General features: G+C 47.3%; 1 protein-coding gene across 2 annotated transcripts in view; it reads right to left on the reverse strand.

The window, feature by feature from the left end:
• Window positions 1-24000, reverse strand: part of lsamp (limbic system associated membrane protein) — a gene marked incomplete at its 5' end in the record, with an annotated part of 285984 nt that overhangs the window by 43316 nt on the left and 218668 nt on the right. For both annotated transcript variants that reach the window (XM_084439149.1, XM_084439148.1), the window contains one exon: window positions 21204-21436. In XM_084439149.1, coding sequence (XP_084295275.1) covers window positions 21204-21436 — 233 coding nt within the window. The remainder of the gene's footprint in view (window positions 1-21203; window positions 21437-24000) is intronic.

The raw sequence follows: 24000 nt of genomic DNA on the forward strand, positions 1-24000 counted from the left end.
AGGGGGAAGGAGAGAGAGAGAGAGAGAGACAGGAAGGGAGACAGGGGGAAGGAGGGAGAGAGAGAGAGACAGACATGGAGGGAGACACAGGAGAGGAGGGAAAAAGAGAAGGATAAAGAATAATCATACTGTGTATAAATGTATAATATAAATGGTGAAGCAATCAATACCTTAACAACAGTAATACTTCTTCTTTTACAGTACACACCAACCATTTCACACGCAGCATAAACAGTATGCAGACATAGGCCACAGAACTAATCTATTCTTATCTATGGAAGGGGCGTGTTTGAGTGTGTGTGTGTGTTTGTGTGTGTGTGTGTGTGTGTGTGTGTGGTTGACGTCAGGCAATGAACACGCAGATTTGATTGGCTAGCGACGTGTGAAATAATAAACAAATGCCTAATATACTACAAAGGCTGCGCAGGCTCAAACTAGTTGCCAACACTCCGTCAAAAGGGAGAAATTCCCATTGATTTATCGGGTTATAGACGCGGTCCGGATTGGATGGCTTCTGTGTCCGGATCCGGACTGCGGTCCGCCTGTTGGTGATGGCTGGTTTACACCAAACCAGTCGCTTCACATCAGTGATACCTCAGGGAGGGAGGGATGCCTTTTAATCCCCCCTCTTCCACCTCCTTTTCTATTCCCCTCCTCATCTTCCCATCCTCATCCTCCCAGTCTACCGCTGGCTGCAACAAGAACCACTCCGGGGCCCACAGCTCCCCCGGGGGTGAGGATGAGGAGGTGAAATGTGTAGACTGGCAGGCCTGACCCTCTAATCTGACCATCACTCAACCCAGCTGGTCCCTGCATTATGGAAAACAACTTGTGTGTCTTTGTGTGAACTCGTCATCACTGTATATGAGAAAAGCCTCAGCGCTTCACGAGTATAAATAAAGGTTTGAAATGAAATGAAATGAAAAACTCACAAGCTGGCCTATTGTCTCTCTGAGTTATCTGTGTCCATTGTTCTCTCTCCCGCTATTTCTCTCATTCTCTCTCTCTTGTTCTCTCTCTACTCCCTCTCTCTGTCTCTCTCTCCCTCTCTACCCCACCTCTCTCTATCTACCCCCCTCTCTCCCTCTACCCCCTCTCTCTGTCTCTCTCTCCCTCTCTACCCCCCCTCTCTCTATCTACCCCCCCTCTCTCTCTCTACTCCCTCTATCTGTCTCTCTCTCCCTCTCTACCCCCCCTCTCTTTATCTACCCCCTCTCTCTGTCTCTCTCTCCCACTCTACCCCACCTCTCTCTATCTACCCCCCTCTCTCCCTCTACCCCCTCTCTCTGTCTCTCTCTCCCTCTCTACCCCCCCTCTCTCTATCTACCCCCCCTCTCTCTCTCTACTCCCTCTATCTGTCTCTCTCTCCCTCTCTACCCCCCCTCTCTTTATCTACCCCCCCCTCTCTCTCTCTACCCCCTCTCTCTGTCTCTCTCTCCCACTCTACCCCACCTCTCTCTATCTGCCCCCCCTCTCTCTCTCTACCCCCTCTCTCTGTCTCTCTCTCCCACTCTACCCCCCCTCTCTTTATCTACCCCCCCTCTCTCTCTCTACCCCCTCTCTCTGTCTCTCTCTCTACCTCTCTACCCCCCTCTCTCTCCTTCTCTCTCTCTTTACCTCCTACAGTCTCATGCACACATGAATGCAGGCATTCACTACTGCCACAAATGGTTTCATTTCGATGCAACATCCCCCCCGAGCGCCCGCTCGCCTTCCTCTGAGGCAACATGGCGTCTTGACGTCTATAGATGCGAGATGTTTAACGCCAAAACAAATCCCTCTCCGATTTCCTGGGCTGATGTGCCTCTCATGTGTTACTGTGGGTTTGACTGGACGCAGGTTCATCCTGTTACTGTACAGAGAAATAGCCCAGTGAGCTGGTGTGATATCAGCAGCTATGCTTTCACTACTGGACTTTTACAGCCAAATAAACGGCCAGCAATAAAACAAGATGACTATACACTTTATCGCCCAGCTGTATCCTCTTTTTAATGCTCTTAATAGTTTATGATAAAGCTGTAAGAATGAGCTGTGAAAAACATGGCAGACCACGTCAGGCTCAACATCCACCTCCTCCCTTCTCCTCCTCCTCTGACCCTCCTTCCCCCTCTTCCCCTCCTCCCCCCCCCCCCCCCCCTCTCTCTCCTCCCCCCCTCACTCCCGTCGTCCAGCGTTGGAGCTGCGCTGTGTGTACCTGTGATGTCACCTGGGTCTCACACACACACACACACACACACACACACACACACACACATATACACACACACACACGCACACACATTGACATGGCCAGCCTCTTAAAGGACAGGGAACAATCTTCCAGCCCTCAGCGATGCTGCTGTGTTGACACCTGAGCGTTTAATAGCCTCCCCTCAAACAAGCCTGTGATTGGCTGGCGAACACTGAACCATACACACCGCGTCACACACCTTGACCTGAAGAGGCAATCCGTTACCGCAGAAACAGAGAGAATGACAGCCAGGCAATCTTGTCCATTCAAGGGCTTTAAACGGCAGATGAACATCAACTCCCAGGGGATCTTTAGGATTATCGCTGTTATGTAAGGTCATCTTCAGAGATTGAGTATTCATAAGCTTTGACACACGCAAACACGTACACACACACACGTACACACACATGCGCACACACACACACACATGCACACACACGCATACAAACTCACACACACACACACACACATACGCACACACGTGCACACACACAAACTCACGCACGCACGCACGCAGACGAGCACACACACACACACAGCCAACCAGGCAGGCCAAGCATCCTGTCGCCACAGAAACACACGAACAGAAGAGATAACTCTTTGAGACGCGGACGCAGTGACCTCAACCAGGCAGAACAACATAATCCAGGTATGATGAAATAAAAACCGTGGACGGGAAGCGTGGAGCGGAGGTTGGAACGCAGCTCCAGGACTGATTCCTCGTCCTTATGCTGCTGCGCCAGAGCCTAAACCCATGACTCATCGCTGCTCATCTCTCCCCGATCACCCGCCCGGCGGTTCCGACGTGACGGGGCGGATCTCGGGCTACAACAAGAACCACGATCCCACAGCCGCTAAACGCGCCTCATCTGCATTTAAACAAACATTTACCAAACAAACGTACCGTGCCAGCCCGTTGGATCTGTGTGTGTGTGTTTGTTTCTGCAATATGTGTGGGTGTTTTTAGATATGTCTGTGTGTGTGTGTGTGTGTACATGTCTTTGTATGTGTGTGTGTGTGTGTGTTTGACACTTTGGCACTGGGGAACAGAGAAGAGAGATCTGGCGCTCTTCTACTCCACGCCGCAGAGGCCCAGGGCCACGCCCACACCCGGCAGAGTCCCTCATTTCTGTCCTCCCCTGTCAGGGCTGCCTGTCCACCAACGCAGGCGTGGCTGCCAGGCACCATCCAAACCAGCGCTGCCTCTGAACTGTCTAAGGAGGCTGAGAGAATAACAGCCATTGCAGGATGCTAGAGTGTGGTGGCAAGCGATCTCTCTCTGTCTGTCTATCTCTCTCTCCCTCTCTCTCTCCCTCTCTCTCTCTCTCCCTCTCTCGCTCTCTCTCTCTCTGTCCCTCTCTCTCTCTCTGTCTGTCTCTCTCTCTCTCTCTCTCTCCCCCTCTCTCCCTCTCTCTCCCCCTCTCTCTCCCTCTCTCTCTCCCTCTCTCTCTCTCCCCCTCTCTATCTCTCTCTCTCTCTCCCTCTCTCTCTCTCTCTCTCCCTCTCTCTCCCCCTCTCTCTCTCTCCCCCTCTCTCTCTCTCTCTCCCCCTCTCTCTCTCTCTCTCTCTCTCTCTCTCCCTCTCTCTCTCTCTCTCTCCCTCTCTCTCTCTCTCTCTCTCCCTCTCTCTCTCTCCCTCCCTCTCTCTCTCTCTCTCTCCCTCTCTCTCTCTCTCTTCATCTTCTGCTGTTGGTCAGATTAAGGTAGATCGAGGACACAGCTCTGATTAATTAAAGCTGAGCTTCTCGGAGAGGCTGAGGAGTTCCAGCGCGGGTCTCCGTGGGCACACACACTCGTAAATCATACGCACGAAATAATTGGTGTTTGTGTTGGAAGGAGAAAAACAATAGGTTCTGTTTTGGTCTCTAACAAGCCATGCAGGTAGGCAGGCCTCCCTGACTCCCTGGCAAAGGACAAAAAGAGAATAATATATCCTGCCCAATGAGCAATGCCTGCCTTCATGAAAAATGTGTCTGTTTATGAATTCTATTGGCTATAATTCTTATCACAAGTTAGCTGAGGTAAACAGACTGTCTTCTCCCATGCAGCATATCTTCACCTTGCACTTGGCATTCGTCTGCAGTGCTTTCTCAGGAGGGTGTGCCAAAAAAGTAATCTCCTTGTATTGACCAGATTGTATGATATAGAGGCTCCTAGTCTAATATAGAGATAGATGGTGAGGTAGACAGAGGTTATGTACTGGGGATATATAGATCCTTGGCAAGGGCCTCTACCCAAGAGGAAGCTCATCCCCGTGGCCCGGGATTATTATGGGATAGGTCCCCTAGACTATAGACATAGAACTAGAATTAGCTCCAGCTTCTGGCTAGGCTCACTGCTCAGAGCTTTAATGCTATTAAAAACACAGCCATACTCTGAGAAGGTCACCTTTTTCGCTCACAGCCCTGTCCCTGCCTGTGGAAGATGTGTATGGATAACAACGGAATATTTACACTCGTTGACACAAATTGACATTACTAACATTGACATTGACAGACAAACAGAGAATCATGTGGCTGCAATTCAATATATAAAGCATGTAGACATGGTGAAGAGGTTTAGTTGTTGTTTGACCAGACATTAGAATGGGTAAGACCGCATGATCTCAGGCCGCATTTACACTGCCTGGTTGAAGTGACCCAATTCCGTTTTTTTGCTCATATGTGGCACATATCAGATATGTATTACGCACGTGTAAGCAGGAAAAAATCACATGGAATCAGATATTCTCAGATCCATTTCAGGCCTCAATCATATGTGGAAATAAATCAGATATGAATCAGACATCTGCTAATGCGACTGTCGTCCAAGCAGACGGAACGAACATTCCCTGATGATCTAAATAGTATAATAACTGGTTTTAAATCCATAGTAAAGCAACTGGCTCTAAATAGTATAGCAACTGGTTCTAAATATATAGTATAGGAACTGGTTCTAAATCCATAGTTTAGCAACTGTTTCTAAATAGTATAGTAACTGGTTCTAAATCCATAGTAAAGCAACTGGTTCTAAATAGTATAGCAACTGGTTCTAAATATATAGTATAGGAACTGGTTCTAAATCCATAGTTTAGCAACTGTTTCTAAATAGTATAGTAACTGGTTCTAAATCTTAAGTATAGCAACTGGTTCTAAATAGTATAGCAACTGGTTCTAAATATATAGGATAGCAACCAGTTCTAAATATCATAGCAACTGGTTCTAAATCTATAGTATAGCAACTGGTTCTAAATCTATAGTATAACGACTGGTTCTAAATAGTATAGCAACTGGTTCTAAATATATAGTATAGGAACTGGTTCTAAATCCATAGTAAAGCAACTGGTTCTAAATAGTATAGCAACTGGTTCTAAATATATAGTATAGGAACTGGTTCTAAATCCATAGTTTAGCAACTGTTTCTAAATAGTATAGTAACTGGTTCTAAATCTAAAGTATAGCAACTGGTTCTAAATAGTATAGCAACTGGTTCTAAATATATAGGATAGCAACCAGTTCTAAATATCATAGCAACTGGTTCTAAATCTATAGTATAGCAACTGGTTCTAAATCTATAACATGGCATCTGGTTCTAAATAGTATAGTAACTGGTTCTAAATCTATAGTATAACGACTGGTTCTAAATAGTATAGCGACTGGTTCTAAATAGTATAGTAACTAGTTCTGAATCTATAGTATAATTACTGGTTCTAAATAGTATAGTAACTGATTCTGAATCTATAGTAAAGCAACTGGTTCTAAATCTCTGAAGCTTCCAGAGTCAGTGTTCTTTGCTGATGAACTAACTAGTGCACAGTCATGATGAATAATCATCCACTCCACTTCCAATTTCTGTCTGGGTTGGACGCCGGAAACAGTAGAACTGCATCTCATTGGTCACGCAGGCATTAAGAGGCTAATCAAATTATAGTCTAATTGGTTAAATGCTAACCTGTCCTTTTCCCCCACAGTAGGTGACCCCGGCCCTAACAACAGGTGTGTTCTGGAAGCTAGTGCTGCCATTATCAGCCTGCCTGATCAATATGGCGTGATTGATTTGCACACCTTACAATTTGTTGGATAAGGCTGGTAAAATGCACGCACAATTATTTCCTCTACCCACTCCCTCTCCCCGTCTTCTCCCTCTATCCCTTCTCCCTCTATCTCCCCCTCTTTCCCTCTCTCTCTCCCCCTCCCCTCCCCCCCCTCTCCCTAGAGTTGAGGCCTCTAGACCCTTCTCTGAATTCATTAGGCTGAACAGGGACCAGCATCACTGTCCACTATTCCCATTTAAGAGCTGATTGATAGACTGCTATTACTCTAATGGTAATGATGATGATGATGATGATGATGATGATGATGATGATGATGATGATGATGATGATGATGATGATGAGGAAGACTGGGGATCAATGGAACAGGGGGTGATGCTACACACACATGCACACACACTCATTGTCCAGGTGCGCAGTTGTGTGTGTGTGTGTGTGTGTGTGTGTGTGTGTGTGTCGATTCTGTTTGGTGAGAACAGGAGGAGTGAGTCCAGTAAGCATTCTCCTGGACCAGTGCTTCTAAATGCACTATTGCCTTCTATTCCCAGCAGACACAAGCTAATGCAGACAAAACCACGCCACACTCCCACTCTCACTTTAACAACAACAAACCAGATTTGTAAACCAAGATCGGTGGTATCCTGCTTTACTTGATTACAAAAGAACAAGTGTTGCTACTTCTGTAGCCTTGAAATGAGCACACAGCTGTGGCGGATCCTACTAGCTGTAGGAGATGACGGAACGGGTGAGTGAGAGCCAGTCAGAGGTATTGAGTGCTGCCTCTCCCAGAGTTTAACCCTGCGTGATGTGATGCGCCTGGTGATTGGCCGGCACGCCTGTCTCCCGTCCTGTGACTGGCAGCCCCGGCCGGCCTAGCTGTCTCCTGTCGTCTGATTGGACCTGACACCTGGAAGGAAGACTCCCGAGCACAGCGCTGTCCACCAGGACAGAGTCACCATCAAGCTGTTCTGCCTGCTGCTTGCACACACGCACGCACATGCACACACACACATATCCACGGATGCACGCCCGCACACACACACACGCACACATCCACACACACACGCACGCACACACACATCTACGCACGCACGCAAACAAACACGCACGCACACACACACACACAAACACATCCACATACTGTACGCCCGCACACACACACACGCATCCACACACTCTCTCATTCTCTCTCTCGCTCACACACACACATGCACGCATGCGCGCACGCACACATACACACATACTCTCTCATTCTCTCTCTTTCCTTCTCTCTCACACACATACACATTACGCATACACACACACACACGCACACACACACAGACACACTCTCCTCCTAGTCTCACACACTCTCTGTCTCTCCTCTCTCTCTCTCCTCTCTCTCTCTCTCTCTCTCTCTCTCTCTCCCTCTCTCTATCACATTAAGCGCAGGACTAATGACCAAGCGGCCCACTTCAATGGGTTTTCCAGCTAGAGGAGAGATAACAGGCACACATGCAATTTACCGGCGCGTCCACTGACACAGGCGTCCTCAGAGACTGTTCTCACTCAGATGAGCAACTGCCACGTGGCCAGCTCGCTGCCATTCATTTACACATTAATGCCATTGCTATGCATTAAACATATAGCATTACTTCTTATTACTGCTTTTATAGACATGGGATGAGAAGCGTTTTCCCCGTTGCCGTGAATTCTGCCGCTGACATGCCAGGTAGTATGCGTTCTTAACGCCGAGGGCGTGAACGGCCCATGAATCAAACCGCTAGGTCCTTATCTACAGGTAGAGTCAAGCACCTACCATTAGAAAGGACAGGGATGGCCAGCTCACTATGGGAGAGTTCCCAACCACACTGCAAAATACAACGCTCTGTTAACATAGAAACATACGTTCATCTGACTGAATTTTTGGTGCTCTGTTGACAGTACCCATTTTGACTGATGACAGATGTTTTTATACCTGCCATGTCCTAACCTTTGTATCCACTAGGGACAGCCTTTAATTCCTGGCAGGGGGACTGCCTTTGGAAATTAGCCTATAATTGGTTGGGTACATTCACATTCTATGTGCATTTTATGTTCCATGGATGTTCATCAATGTGCTTGTCCCTCTTAACAAATAAAATAAATGAATGAAGTACTGACTTTGTTTCACTTTTTTTTCTTCAACACATTTCAAATTAGTTTACTGAACGTATGTTACGTATGTGTTATGTTACTGTATGTGTTCCTGCGAAAGAAAATCTTCTCAGAAATAAGTTCCTTTACTTAATTGTCCTACGACAACATTTCTTCACTTTAAAAAAAAAAAAAGTCATGCAACACATCTTGCAGTGGCACATCTGCTTCTAATGATAGCCTGAAACATCTGTAAAGTGTGAGGTTCATCAGAGAACGCTGACATTAGCTATGATGTATTTTAATAGTCCAACTAACAGTATGTGAGTGTTGGAGGCCACAGCCAGCCTATGTCATGTTACCATAAGGAGTGCAGGAGGGCTGGGATGAGGAGTGTTGGTATGTGATGTTACCAGGAGGGCGGGGAGGGGGAGTGTTGGTATGTGATGTTACCAGGAGGGTGGGGAGGAGGAGTGTTGGTATGTGATGTTACCAGGAGGGTGGGGAGGAGGAGTGTTGGTATGTGATGTTACCAGGATGGCGGGGATGAGGAGTGTTGGTATGTGATGTTACCAGGAGGGTGGGGAGGAGGAGTGTTGATATGTGATGTTACCAGGAGGGTGGGGAGGAGGAGTGTTGGTATGTGATGTTACCAGGAGGGTGGGGAGGAGGAGTGTTGGTATGTGATGTTACCAGGAGGGTGGGGAGGAGGAGTGTTGGTATGTGATGTTACCAGGAGGGTGGGGAGGAGGAGTGTTGGTATGTTATGTTACCAGGAGGGCGGGGAGGAGGAGTGTTGGTATGTGATGTTACCAGGAGGGTGGGGAGGAGGAGTGTTGGTATGTTATGTTACCAGGAGGGCGGGGAGGGGGAGTGTTGACAGCAGCAGAATAAGGAGGCCTGCTGGGGTGAGGAGTTGTGCTGTAGTAGAACTGTCACATCAGCAGCCCGTTCTGCCATATGGCTCTGTTAATGTACCTCCCCCCAATACATCTGGGGAGAGGAGGGGAGGAGGAGGAGGACGAGGAAGAGGAGGGGAGGAGGAGGAAGAGGAGGAGGAGGAGGGTAGGAGGAGGAGGAGGGGAGGAGGAGGAAGAGGAGGAGGAGAACGAGGATGAGGAGGGAAAGAGGAGGAGGAGAGTAGGAGGAGGAGGAGGAGGAGGAGGGGAGGAGGAGGAAGAGGAGGAGGGAAAGGAGGAGGGTAGGAGGAGGAGGCGGGGAAGAGGAGGAGGAGGGGAAAAGGAGGAGGAGGGGAGGAGGAGGGGGGGGGGTAGGGGGTTAGAAGACAGGCTGTCTGTATAACAAGATGGCCTGACTAAGCTGGAGGAGGAGAGGACTCCCCAGGAGAGATGGGACAGCTTATCCTCTGAAATATGGAGGCTCCTTCACCTATGCCAACCACAGACGCCGGTGCCACACACCCTCCGAGGGCCCCATTTAAATGCATGAGGCGTCCCCCTTCACAGAGCATAAATAACATTAAAGGAGCTGTTCGTTTTTCTTGCGACGGTTCTTGCTTACGCAGCCGCCTGAGGAGAGAAAAGAAGGAATAGTAAATTGTTTCCTTCACTAAAACATCAAGGAGTATGCTTCATTGCAGGCCTCAAAGGCGACAGGCGATATGTGCGGCAGTGGTTAGGTTTGTCGCCGGCGTTCTCCTCTACTGCCGGTCCAGCTGTCCTGCCTGCTCTCACTCGGATAACTGACAGCGTCACACAGACCACCACCCTGACCCTTGAGGGGAGGGGGAGGAGGGGTGGGGGGGGGGGGTGGGGGGGGGGCTTGGTAGCGTTACTACTTTTAGAGTATTATTCTCCGCTATGGTACAGTTAATTATCACTTACCCCCCCCCCCCCCCTCCACAGCTCTCAGCACCAAAGTGTGAAGAACTCGCACTGTTCTTCGATAACAAAATAACATCAATTAGAGCCAGTATTACCTCCGATATGAACATAGACAACCTCAGCAAACCCTGTAAAAAGATGTAACCATGGGGATATTCACGTGTATCACATTACCAGAGCTTTGTAAGATTGTCACTGAGTGTAACTCAGTGTCTTGAGTGTCTTCACCCTGTACCTACAGAATTCTTTAAGCGGGTGTTCGACTAGGGCTGGGTATCGATTCGAATTTCAAGAATTGATTCGATTCCGATTCACAAGGTTCAGAATCGATCATCACGTTTCAATTCGATTCAATATAGATTCGGTTAGTGTTACTAAAACCTGTTTTTGTAAGATTTGTAAGATTGTCACTGATTGTAACTCCTCTACCTCATGTCTTGACCCTGTACCTAGAGAATTATTTTAGTGGGTGTTTGACAGTGTTTCAAGTCATGTCCTGAAGATCATAAACATGTCTCTTCAAACAGGCATCAGGTTTCAGTACAAATAAACTCCTTTCTCAAAGAAAATAACATCCTGCAGGAACTTCAATCAGGCTTTAGGACACACCAAAGCACTGAAACTGTTCTTACTAAAATAATCAGAGGCCTGAGACTAAACTTTGATTCAAATAAGGTCTCAGTTCTTGTCCTATTAGACCTAAGTGCAGCATTTGATACGAACAACCATGATATCCTAATCAATCGTCTTGAAAGGCTGGTTGGCCTCTCTGATTGTGTGTTAAACTGGTTCAAAACATACATCAAAAGAAGTTCTATGTCAGGCTTGGAGGGAGATGTGAGAAACATGCCACCTGCTTTGGGGTTGCACAAGGGAGCTGCCTTGGTCCATTACTGTTTTCACTATATATGCTGCCACTCGGGGATATCATTAGAGAGCCCAATGTATGTTTTCATAGTTATGTGGATGATACACAACTGTACATCTCTGCTGAACCACATGAAGCTGTAGCTATAAACTCCATTACTACCTGTCTTCTAGCAATAAATAAATAGATGAGCAATAACTTTTTAAAGCTAAATGAGGACAAAACTGAAATCCTACTGATCGGCCCTATATCAAAAAGAGAAATGCTGTTAAAAATATGGGGAAACTGACTAGTTTTAAACCTAGATTAAACTTGAGGTTACAAGTCTTGGTGTTATCCTAGATTCAGATAAGTCCCATATTAACAAGGTGACAAATTTTTCCACCTTAGAAATATAACTAAAGTAAGACCATTCATGAATCAAACAGAAATGCAGAAAAACAGATTAATGCTTTTATTTCAAGCTGACTCTTCACTGGCCTCCCCCATTAAAACACTGAGAAACTTCAGCTCATTCAAAACTCATCAGCTCAACTATTAACCAGAACCAAGAGGAGAGAGCACATTAGTCCAGTGTGCATTGGCTTCTGGTAACATGTAGAGTTGATTTTAAGGTCCTCCTCCTTATATACAAAGCCCTTAATGGGCGAGGACAAAGCTACTGTACATACCTGTAGCAAACTCTGTTGTCAACTACATACTGTACCTTTAAGAACACTGCAATACTAGAAGTTTCCAGCAACAGTCAGAAGAACATCGGGAGTGCAGCCTTTGTCAATCATGCCCCAAAGCTACACAATACCTATAGATATCAGGAAAGCCAGCTCGCTAAATACTTTTAAATGAAAGCTAAAAACATATATATTCACTCCTACATACATTATCCAATTTACCCCAAATTTCTCACGCTTGATGAAGGTCGCATCCTGAACACATCTGTAGGTCAATATTGAGTCATACTTATAGCGCCACCTACAGGTCAAGCAGGAAGTCATCATAACTCCTACATACATTGTCCGATTTACACAACATTTCTCACGCTTCATCAAGGTACCGTCCTGAACACATCTATGAGCCTGTCTTCTCTCAGTACTGGACGCTCGCAGCCCTAGTTATTTTTATTATTATTATAATTACTGTTATCCCCACACACCACTCTGCGACAGGTTGTAACTCAGTGTCCCTGACAGTAGGCCAGCCATGATGAGTGCTTGGAGAAGCGGGCAGGGAGGGGTTGTGGGTGGATGACTTCTGAGGCACCGCTGAAAGGTTCAGATGGTCCCATGATAACTGTTGAAAGGTCAATTCTCCTTCCTCCCTTGCTCCGACTTTAAAGCAGAAACCCTCACACACACACACCAAATAAACACACACACACACACACACACACACACACACACACACACACACACACACAGCTAGCGATTTCCCGGGGTGGATGGAGGGGATTTCCATGTCTCTGCTTTCGATTTTCTCCCTCTCTGATCATTCATTTTTATTAGTGTTTTATCTCCCCTTCTGGTTAACTGTAACAGACTTACGTTCATTCTAGCATTGAATTGAATACATTGATTTCTCAAAATCGCCCACACATGGCACAATTCCTCCAAATAGAACATGCAAGTGCCGTCACACATTCATCTACTCCCGACCCACGGCAGAATCCGACTGCCCTTCGCATTCTCACTCAGGGCAGCTCATTTTCAGTTAACCTAGTTGGATCTGCGCTCTTGATAAAACCATATAGATTAAGAACAGCAATTCCTCAGAATGGCATAGTGATAGCGAGTAATGTAGCCTGCCTATGCTATTACATCCACAACTACGAAAGACTTACCACTGAAGGAAAAACTGTCCATTTCAGAATATTTGCTGTTATATTAGGCCTATAGTGACGGGTAGTTCAGACCTCTGAAGGGAGTCAGAATCTGATACATTCATGATCAGTAGGAGGTGTCAATCAGATGAGGGAGGGAGGCAATAGAAAAGACCATATGGTGCACTCTGGAGGAAGAGTAACAGTAAAACACCCACCGAAGAGTGTATGCTCACAGCCAACACATCATTTTATGAAATGTGTAAGTTACACACACGCACACACACACACACAAATGCACGCACACACACACACACACACACACACACACACACACACACACACACACACACACACACACACACACACACACACACACACACAGGCCTCACTCCATCTTGTTTGGCACCAGATCCTTAAATACCTCAGTAGTGTGATAGGGATGTGAGTCTCTGTGTGTGTGTGTGAGGATGAGCAGATGTGAGGATGTATCAGTAGTACCTCTCACACCCCTCAGTGTTAAAACTGTTAGAAGAGTATAACCTGCATACTGTAAGTATTCATTACAGTATATGTGAATATTACACTCCATAAATATTGTCTTCAAAACGCACATAGAGCGAGATTCGTGACATACTTAACTTAACTTAATTCATTCCCAGCAGAGACTCATCGTTGTTTCTGCATTTCCTGAAAAAAAAGTAGATAATAGAGTCTCTTGCACACCTGAATCAAGTCTCAGTGACAGGTGCGTATGGTGGAGTACATATTCAAAGGAAAGAGAAACACCTGCACGTCACTTGTTCAATGGAATGTGTTTAATACAATGTTTTGGTCAAAGATGTTCTTCAGGTATATCTGTACAAAACCCCCCAAAAAACTAAATCAAAAGAGCATTTTCTGCTGACTTTTAAATGGTTTTCTGCCTAGCTCCTCCAGGAACGGTCTGCCGTTGGTTTTTAAGAGAGTAACCCCATTTCTTAGAGAGGCCTTCATATTTCATTCTATTGTGTGGTTTCCCCATGTGGTATCGCTGTGTGTGGGCCTCTACCACGCTGTAATTTCAGGGCTTATCTGAGTCTGCTGATGTGTAATGGGGTCAAAACCGCCTGGAGAACAGCAGCTGGCAGGAGAACATTCTCTCACTTCAGACTCCCGCCTCGCTGGGTGATGTGTTCTAGGCTCCCGTCCCGATGGGTGATGTGTTCTAGGCTCCAGGCTTTCTGGGTGATGTGTTCTAGGCTCCCGTCCCGATGGGTAATGTGTTCTAGGCTCCAGGCTTCCTGGGTGATGTTTCAGACTCCCGGCTCGCTGGGTGATGTGTTCTAGGCTCCCGGCTCGCTGGGTGATGTGTTCTAGGCTCCCGGCTCGCTGGGTGATATGTTCTAGGCTGCCGTCCCGATGGGTGATGTGTTCTAGGCTCCAGGCTTCCTGGGTGATGTGTTCTAGGCTCCAGGCTTCCTGGGTGATGTGTTCTAGACTCCAGGCTTCCTGGGTAATGTGATCTAGACTCCAGGCTTCCTGGGTGATGTGTTCTAGACTCCAGGCTTCCTGGGTCATGTGTTCTAGACTAGACAGCACCAATTAGGCCTAAATACAATACTGTTTAGCCTACCCTCCTCCTTAATATGGAGCTTTGGACATGTTATAGGGCTATGCTTTCTATCTTTTCAACAACCTCTTAAATAACTTAGTAGCAGAAAGTGAGAACATAATAGCATAAAACGAGAACATAAGACAGCAGCAAACAAATCAAAACTGTAGGCCTACAGCAACAACTAGGCAAAAGTAGGCCTACATTCAATTCTGCTTAATAAAGACCCAATCTACTACTACTTCACCGCAAGCTTATTTCACTGCTCACATCAGCAATATCAAAACATTGAATAACACACCTACTACTGCTTTTTGCATAGCCATTTTCTGTGAATGTTTTTGACATATGTCGGTTGATCAGCGCTCAGAATGAGCAGAATGCTAAGTGTTTTGAAAATGCGCTCAGCACTCACAGTGAGCATTCTAAGCGTGAATGCTCAGTCAGCACAACCAGAGGGGGAAGAAAAAACTCACCACCACCTTTACGGCCTGCTCACACGCTTCCGTTCCGTCAACGTATGACGGAAGGCGTGTCTGCTGCACGCAACAACAACCAAATCCCACCTTGCGATGACATATTTCTCCGTCAAGACATCTGATTAGTCGGCAGCTCCGGCAACGCATCTGCAAGTTGAACATTGCTCAACTTTCGACAGCTAGCAACGCGGGCAACGCAACGGGACAACAACGGAACCAGAATGCCTTTCGGCTGCAGCCATTGAAAGTGAATGGCATCCGTCAATGTTGGCGCATCAAACGCAAGCGTGTTAGCAGCCCGTCAGTCTACAGGGCGTTTGCTACGTCAGTGAATGTAACTTCATCTTCCTCCTCCTCATGTTCTTCTGAATCAGTTTACGTGTGACAATGACATTCTTGTTGTCATCTTTCAGCTCCACAAAATCAAACTAATGCGCATATTTCCAGCCACGGAATGTTATCCTTGTCATTTTCAAAGTTAGCTACGCTGCTTGGTAATGGTGACGTGACATGCGCGGAACGTTCTTCACATCCTAAATCAAACCTTTATTTCACCCTTTGTAAAACGAAAATAAATAAACAGAGTGTGATGTGTTCTAGACTCATGGCTTCCTGGGTGATGTGTTCTAGGCTCCAGGCTTCCTGGGTGATGTGTTCTAGACTTCAGGCTTCCTGGGTGATGTGTTCTAGGCTCCAGGCTTCCTGGGTGATGTGTTCTACTCATGGCTTCCTGGGTGATGTGTTCTAGACTCCAGGCTTCCTGGGTGATGTGTTCTACTCATGGCTTCCTGGGTGATGTGTTCTAGACTCCAGGCTTCCTGGGTGATGTGTTCTAGACTCCAGGCTTCCTGGGTGATGTGTTCTAGACTCCATGCTTCCTGGGTGATGTGTTCTAGACTCCAGGCTTCCTGGGTGATGTGTTCTAGACTCCAGGCTTCCTGGGTGATGTGTTCTAGACTCCATGCTTCCTGGGTGATGTGTTCTAGACTCCAGGCTTCCTGGGTGATGTGTTCTAGACTCCATGCTTCCTGGGTGATGTGTTCTAGACTCATGGCTTCCTGGGTGATGTGTTCTAGACTCCAGGCTTCCTGGGTGATGTGTTCTAGACTCCAGGCTTCCTGGGTGATGTGTTCTAGACTCCAAGCTTCCTGGGTGATGTGTTCTAGACTCCAGGCTTCCTGGGTGATGTGTTCTAGACTCCATGCTTCCTGGGTGATGTGCTGGGTGCTCCTGTGGGTTGACTGAGGGTGATGATGGATGTACTTTCCTCTTATTCTCATACTATGATTTCCATCCATGCTGTAGACGTCCATGTTGTTGGAAGGTAAACCATCAGACCACAGTGTATGTATGTATAGTAGTAGTAGTAGTAGTAGTATTAGTAGTACAGTAGTAGTGTAGCAGCAGTAGTATTAGTATTATTATTATTATTATTATTATTATTAGTAGTAGTAGTAGTAGTAAGTACTTTCTAGATCCCCATGGGGCAATTGCACAAGGAGTTAATGATTTGAATTGCTACGCTGTATCTACTTTAGTAACTCCAGGAGTGTAAATGAGTTTGTCCCTTCAGTCCTTCTGGAGGTGCAGTTGTGTGCATATGCTAACAGCGCCTGCCTGAACGCTTACATGTATTTTCTTGAAAGAAAACTGCTGACTTAAATCATAGTCTAGCAAATCAATCCTGACTAGAATCAGCTGACAAAGACTACGCCGTTGAGGAGGAAAACAGCTTACTGGTGCTGACGGAACCAGGAGCCCACGCTCACATCATTCAGGAAGCCTGTTCTGGGAATGTGCAAGACCTTCATCATCTTTGGTCCTTTCTCCTCTCCCCAATATGGTGACGCCAAATACAGCAGGATCCACCAGCTTCACGTCTGGCTGAAAGGCTACTGCTGCCAGCTGAGGGTTCCTTTCATTGAGAACTTCACCACCTTCTGGAACCGACGGGACCTCTTTGGCTTGGATGACCTCCATCCCAGCAGGTCAGGACTCCATCCCAGCAGGTCAGGTGCTTGTCTGTGGTCAGTGAGTATGGACCTGGCTCTGATGTGCTGCAGGGTCTGATGTGGGGTCAGTCCGATCCGTTTTAATGACTGTGTACTCCATGAATATAGACCTCCTGTTCCTAGGGATCGACCTATATCAGGGCTTTCTGGGGATTGTCTCCCTCTCCATGTGACAGCGAGTCCTCAGCACATACCCTCTAGAATCACGGTTAGATACCCTGTCCACCATTCAAATTGGGCTGACACATCTATTAGGCCAAGGCCAAGATAAGTTGTGGTCCAATTATGAGATACCTACGTCCCTTGACCCAGGCCCCTGTCATTGTAAGCTCTGCCCTTTCTGACTTAGAGTCCACTCCGGCTTGTCTAAACAATCCAACTGCATTTAAGGAAAGGAAAGGGCTTGGGCGGATTCATAACGAGTCTCCTTCAGCAACATAAATTAATCATCTGAAAAGTAACGTAAAAACGTACTGTAGGCTATAGCTACGCTACAAGCTAACGTTAAAATGCCAGATAAATGAATTGCTGAAGTGCAGAAATATCCGATGATCTATGATCCTCAGTCCAATTATTATAAAGACAATGTGAGAAGAGACAGCTGCTGGTGTGCGATTGGTGAAGTTGTGGGATTATCAGGTAAAGCTACTCACTGTGTTGGGCAGTCTTGACCTCGAATTTGAACTTGATAGAGTAACATTAGCTGGTGACAAGTCTAATTGGCTTTTTAACTTGAAAATAGCTTTAGCTACGATCATCTTACATGCATGATTCATATATCAGAATGAATTTACTGCATGGAGGTAGTAGAAACAGCGATCCATAACACTGGTCACCAGCAGGCTCTGTCTTATACCAGACTGCCCTCGAGTTTGTTTGTTTTTTAAGTGCGCTAGAGTATGTCGCACGTCGCATCCTATGTGCCGGGCTAACCGGACACAGCGACATGCGCCGTCTTGCGCTGTCGTTTTGGCTGCGGTTTGCTGGGGGATTTAGCCGTCTCCAGGACGCTTGTGTCAGTTCATCTACTGTATCCTCCCAGCTCATCTTGAGGATTCTTTGGAGGCATCTCTGATGATGTGCCTCTAGTGACTTCAGGTGCTGCTCTAAGTGGTCCAGGTTTCACATTTTCCAGTCTGGTGTTGTCGACAGAGGTGTTTGGGGGTGGGGTAGGAGTAGTTCTGTTGGGCGTTGGCTAACAGAGGATCTGGGTCTTTTTAATGTTAAGAGCCAAACCAAGCTGCTTGTGTGTCTTGGCAAAGGCATCCATGACGCACTTTAGGTCCTCTTCTGAACTGGCCACGAGGGCATTGTCATCGGCATACTGCAGCTCTGTGATGGTTATTGTGGTGGTTCTGCTTTTAGCACTGAATCTGTTGATGTTCAAGAGTTGTCTGTCGGTTCTGTACTTGATTCTGACTCCTTGAGGCAGGTGATTAGCCGACCCGTGAGATGGAGGAGAGCGGCGATGAAGATGGAGAACAGGGTGGGGGCGATGACACAGCCCTGCTTGACTCCAGTGCCAACCCTGAAGGGTTCCGTTTCAGCTCCATTGCCACTGAGCACTGTGGCTGATATATTCTCATGCAGCAGTCTCAATATCCAGATGTGTTTGTCTGGGCAGCTGATTTCTGCCAGAACCAACCAGAGGTCTATGAAGGCCATGTATAGTGGTTGATTTTGTTCCTGGCATTTTTCTTGTAGTTGGCGAGCAATAAAGATCATGTCCATGGTATTGTACCTCTATTTGGGCAAAATCCACTCTGAGACTCAGGGAGAATGTTTTCTGACAGGAGGTCTGTTAGCCAAGACCTGAGCAAGAGTTTTTCCAGTTGTGGAGACACACACACACACACACACACACACACACACACACACACACACACACACACACACACACACACACACACACACACACACACACACAAAGTTTGCTTACTAATATCCAGGCTTGTAGCAAACACCAAAGTCACCTCTTGGTAAAAGGTTGTGAATATTATTATTATTATTATTTTTTTATATATATATATTTTTTACAACACAAATGCCCCCCAAAAACAAGCTACACATTGACATACCCACCCCCAAACGCAATCCCACTCTGGCAAAACAAACCAGACCCGGAGAACATGGAATCTGTTCAACACATTCACCCGGAAGAACCAAACAGAAAAAAATATATATATATAAAAAATCCAAAACTAAATTATAGATATAGAAACATACAATAACAAAAAAACGGTTGTGAATATTATGTCACACAGAACGTCAAGGATCGATGACCAAACAAGGACGGGGTGAGCTTCATGGAGACCAAAAGGGGGCTGATCTGGAAAACTGGAAGGATTAAGATTCTTATCATGGTCCGTGACCCTGTCCTCCACTGGCTGGCGTCGGCCCCGCCATCACGCCTTTATTGCGCACAGCAAATTTACCTTGTTTTCCAATTACACCGGCCGTGTCTCTGCCAGCGGAAAATTGTCATCTTTGGTTAGCTGAGCTTGGTCTTGCGTCTCTAAACAGAAGCAGACCTTGAACGTTTTATATGGTTACAGATGAAGGGTGAGATATTAGCTGTTCAGCTTGTGTTCTGTTCAGGTTTGTGTGTGTGTGAGAGTATGTGTGTGTGTGTGTGTGTGTGTGTGTGTGTGTGTGTGTGTGTGTGTGTGTGTGTGTGTGTGTGTGGGAGGGGGGGGGGGTGTTATCCTCTGGCAGTAGCAAGGAGAGGCTCCTTTTTACCCCTGTTTACCACAGTACAATGACGCACACGCTGCAGCAGAGGTGGTTTGCAGGCTACACTCCCATGATGAGTAGCCGTGCCTGGATAGTCCCCAGAGAACCACCCAGGCTGTGTTAAGAGTCACTGTCCGGGTGGGAGACCCGGGTTCAAACCCCAAACTCAGTCACATCCCCATTAGGCCCAAGGAGGCGAGCATGAAGGTGTTTCTCATTCTAACCAATCAGTGGACGGGAAATTAGACAGAAGGCAGCTGACAGAGAAACTAGAGAGGAGAGAGAGGGAGAGATAGATAGAGAGAGAGAGAGAGAGAGAGAGAGAGAGAGAGAGAGAGAGAGAGAGAGTATCGGAAGCGGGGGTGCCGGACAGTAAAAAAGAAAAAGAAAAAGAGAATCGATGTTTAGCTCTAAGTGTCACATTAGAGGTGATGAATGTGAGACTGAGCAGCAACACAGGAGGTCCACCAGCCATGCCCTGCGATCAAGCGGCCTATGATAATAGGACACAATGGATTCTGGGAACAGGAGGCAATTTGCAGCAACAGATCCACTTTAAGCCCTGCAAAAGCATCAATTCAGATATTGACCTTTAAGGGCTATTAGTGGATGATCTTTTAAGTTCCTATCTCTATAGTATAAAGAGGCCATATTATCCTGTGGTCGCGCCGTGGTAAAGTGTTACTGCTGTGCATCCTCCCACTCTGACAGCCCTTGTTGTTCTTGAGAGGTAGGGTTTCATACGCAGGTCACCGCTAGAAACGGAACTTGGGTGCAGAATGTCAGTGCGATCTACAATCTATACTATCAGACGATGATCAGCGATCAAGTTTCATGATGGTTATTGCTCTCAGCCCCAGGTTTATACGAGGTGCACATGTGTAGTGATCTAATAAATAAAAGAAAGAAAAAGTGCTCAAATATAGTACATGCTCTGTGTCAATCAGACTGAGTCTGTGAAAGGTTAAGAACAGTCTCTGTCAGTTCGGCATCAAAGAGAGCTGTTTGCTGGTTGTGCGTGGATGGTGTGAGGATATGTGTGTGTGTGTGTGTGTCAGTCTGTTGCTGGCAAAGGGCAAAACTCCTTGGAAAAGGGAGGTTCAATCTTCTCGTACGATCTACAGTACATCCAGTCAGGCAGGCATGACGTTAGAGGGAGTGTCTGACAGGCAAAGACAAATCACCTGTCAATTATACTCCCATAAAGAGCGTGAGCACATCTGAGTCTGACTGGTTGACTCCATGTTGCATTCTCAGAGTTGGTCTTGAGAGGGTCTGTTCCTCTGTGTGAATATACGTACAGCTGACAATACCACACATCCGCGCTGTGCTGTCTGGTTAAAACCAGCTGAAGTAACCGGAATTCGTCTGGTCTGCTCTGGTGTCGTCTGTTCTGGTCCGATGTGGTCTGGTCTGGTCAGTTATTTGGTCCGTGCCACTAGTCAGTAGTCTGTAGTTGGAAGCCTGTGTCCTGGGTCCTTACCTTGGACGATGAGGTAGACCTGGGAGGTCTTGGGCTGCTGCTTGGTCTGGATGGAGCAGGTGTAGGAGCCCTCGTCGAACACGTCCACCTTCTGGATGCGCAGGCTGTACTCCAGCTGGCCCTTGGTCACCAGGTCCACCCGTGGGTCCAGGGACCACTTGTCGGAGCCGGCGAAGATGATGTTGGAGCGGTTGAGCCAGGCCACCTTGGAGATCTTATCGTCCACGTAACACCTGAGGATGCGCAGGAGAGGGGGGAGGACAAAAGAGAGAAAAAATAAACTTATTTATCTCCTTTTTTTCCCCAATACCACGCATTGGACTTTATTCAGCATCTCTTTACTCCGCTACCTCAGAGAGCAGGAGAATGCTACTGATGCATGTTATATAACATACATTTCTGATGGCCAGGCATCATTATTCAGAGCTCTTCAGGTTTGCTGGCTATAGTGTGAGAGGAATAGAGTAGACCATAATGTGATGTGACCACCATGATGGAATAACAAGAGATTAGATAATATAAAAAGTGCCTACTCTTATCTCTGAGACCTCATGGGGGATCGAGGATAGTCCACAAGTTAAGCTCTTTACTCTCTCTCCTCCACTGCTGTCTCTCTCTCTCATCCGCTCTCTCTCTTCTACTGTCTCTCTCTCTTCTCCTCTCTCTCGGCTGTCTCTGTCTCTCCTCCTCTCTTCCCTCGCTCTCTCCTCTGCTGTCTCTCCTCTCTTTTCCCTCTCTCCTCTGCTGTCTCTCTCTCCTTCCTCCCCTCTCCCCCCTCTCTCCCCCTCCCCCTCCATCCCTCTCTTGATTAATACATCTAAGTGAACAGGCAGTCCCCGCTTCGTGATGAGAGCGGACGCGTGTACCCTCTTCTTGTTTACGCGTCTCCGCGTAGCGACTCGGCAGAGCGCGGCGCCGTGGCGCGGTGCTCTGGGAGGGTGCTCACCGGAAGAGCGGCGGGCGGGCGCTTAATGAATACATGTAAATGCGACGGGACGTCACGATCAATGAGACGGGATATCGTGCGCGATGCGCCCCGACAGACAGGCGGCCCTCACACATACTAATGCGGGCTCGGGTTCAGTCACAGTACCAAGCCCGGCAGGGCGGAGGAAGAAGGTTCCGGAGACGGGGAGATGTTCTCCGACCACCTACGGCACGGAGCCGTCGCTCTGGCCCATCCCCCACACATCACCAGGGCGACAGATCTCGACAACCAGGCTGATTCAGATTCTCCACGTTTCCGGAGAATTCTCCCTGTCTACTGGGATGTTAGAAATGTAAAGGACTGACTGGATGGACACTTTTCAGTGTGTGTGTGTGTGTGTGTGTGTGTGATGGAGAACCAGCTCCATTAGTGGGTACAGTCAGATATCCAGTACATGGAACAAGCAGATGCTGAAGCCCCGGGGAGTTCTACTGACATAGTACAACTCTAGCAGTTAATGAGCCCCCTGTCCAGGCCTCTGTCAGCCTACGGTAGAAGTCTATTCAGCACTTCTGTAGCATGAGCCTTCGAACCTGGGCAGATTGTCTCTGTTCATCTCCAGGCTGCACTGTGTCAGCGTTCTGCTGGCCAGAGATGGACCACCACCCCCCTCCTCTCCTGCCCTTTCCTTTCCTCATCTCTCCCCTCCTCTCCTCTCTCCTCCTCTCCTTTCCTCTCTTCTACTCTCCTCTCTTCTCCCCTCCCCTCCTCTCTCCTCCTCTCCTTTCCTCTCTTCCGCTCTCATCTCCTCTCCTCTCCTCTCCTCCAGCTATGGTTGGACTGGGCTATCCATGCACCATTACAGCCATGTATATGTACGGTGGGGTCCTGCCTCTCCCCTCCAGACTTACTTGTACTGCACCACTGTGTGTATATGTGTGTGTGTGTGAATGTGTGTGTGTGTGAGAGATAGATAGATAGAGAGAGAGAGAGAGAGAGAGAGAGAGAGAGAGAGAGAGAGTGTGAGAGAGAGAGAGATTCACCGCTGCTAAGATCCAGACAATCACACAACTCACTGAAATGATCAATACCACAAGCTCTTACTACTGCCTTCATCATGGCTCGGACAATGGCACTATTTGATGAAGGCCTAACCCATTCTGTTTGTGTGTGTGTGTGTGTGTGTGTGTACAGGAATTAGTATGCATATACATGTGTATACACAAGCTGGAGAGAGATGAAGAGAGAGAGAGGGAGGGAGAGAGAGATGGAGAGGGAGGGAGAGAGAGAGGGGGAGGGAGGGAGAGAGGGAGAGAGAGAGGGATGGAGAGAGAGAGGGATGGAGAGAGAGAGGGATGGAGAGAGAGGGAGACAGAGGGAGAGAGAGGGAGCGGGAGGGGGGGTAAAAGCAGCATATGAATCTGAGCCAGGTCAGTCCTCTCGGCATTTCCACGGCCCAGATCTCCTAGTGGTGGCAGGTTAAGAGTATTTCCGGAAAGGTCTTTGTGTCCCCTGAGGACGAGGCTTAGCCAGAACACAGCATTCATTCCACAGCTAGGAGGGATTCAGCTGGGCTGTAAAGAACACCGTCCTCAAAGGGTACAATAAACAAACGCCACACTTCCTTGTGTGCCACTTTAAATCCAGAGCTGCAGCAGTCTCACTGGATCATCCTACGAGCCAAAACACAATCACATGTATCACGACCCCAGCGGCTGCTTCTATAAAGAACTAGCAAGTTCATTAATTGGCCCTTGGTGCCGCAGTATCAGTAAATAAATCCTCTTCAAAGCACAAACACATCCTCTTTGGAACATGAAAAAGAGCAAGGTGTGCTGTGTGTGTAGGGCACCTCATGCTGTGTGTGTG

Source organism: Borostomias antarcticus, assembly GCF_949987555.1.
Source record: "Borostomias antarcticus genome assembly, chromosome: 1".
Lineage (NCBI taxonomy): Eukaryota > Metazoa > Chordata > Actinopteri > Stomiiformes > Stomiidae > Borostomias > Borostomias antarcticus.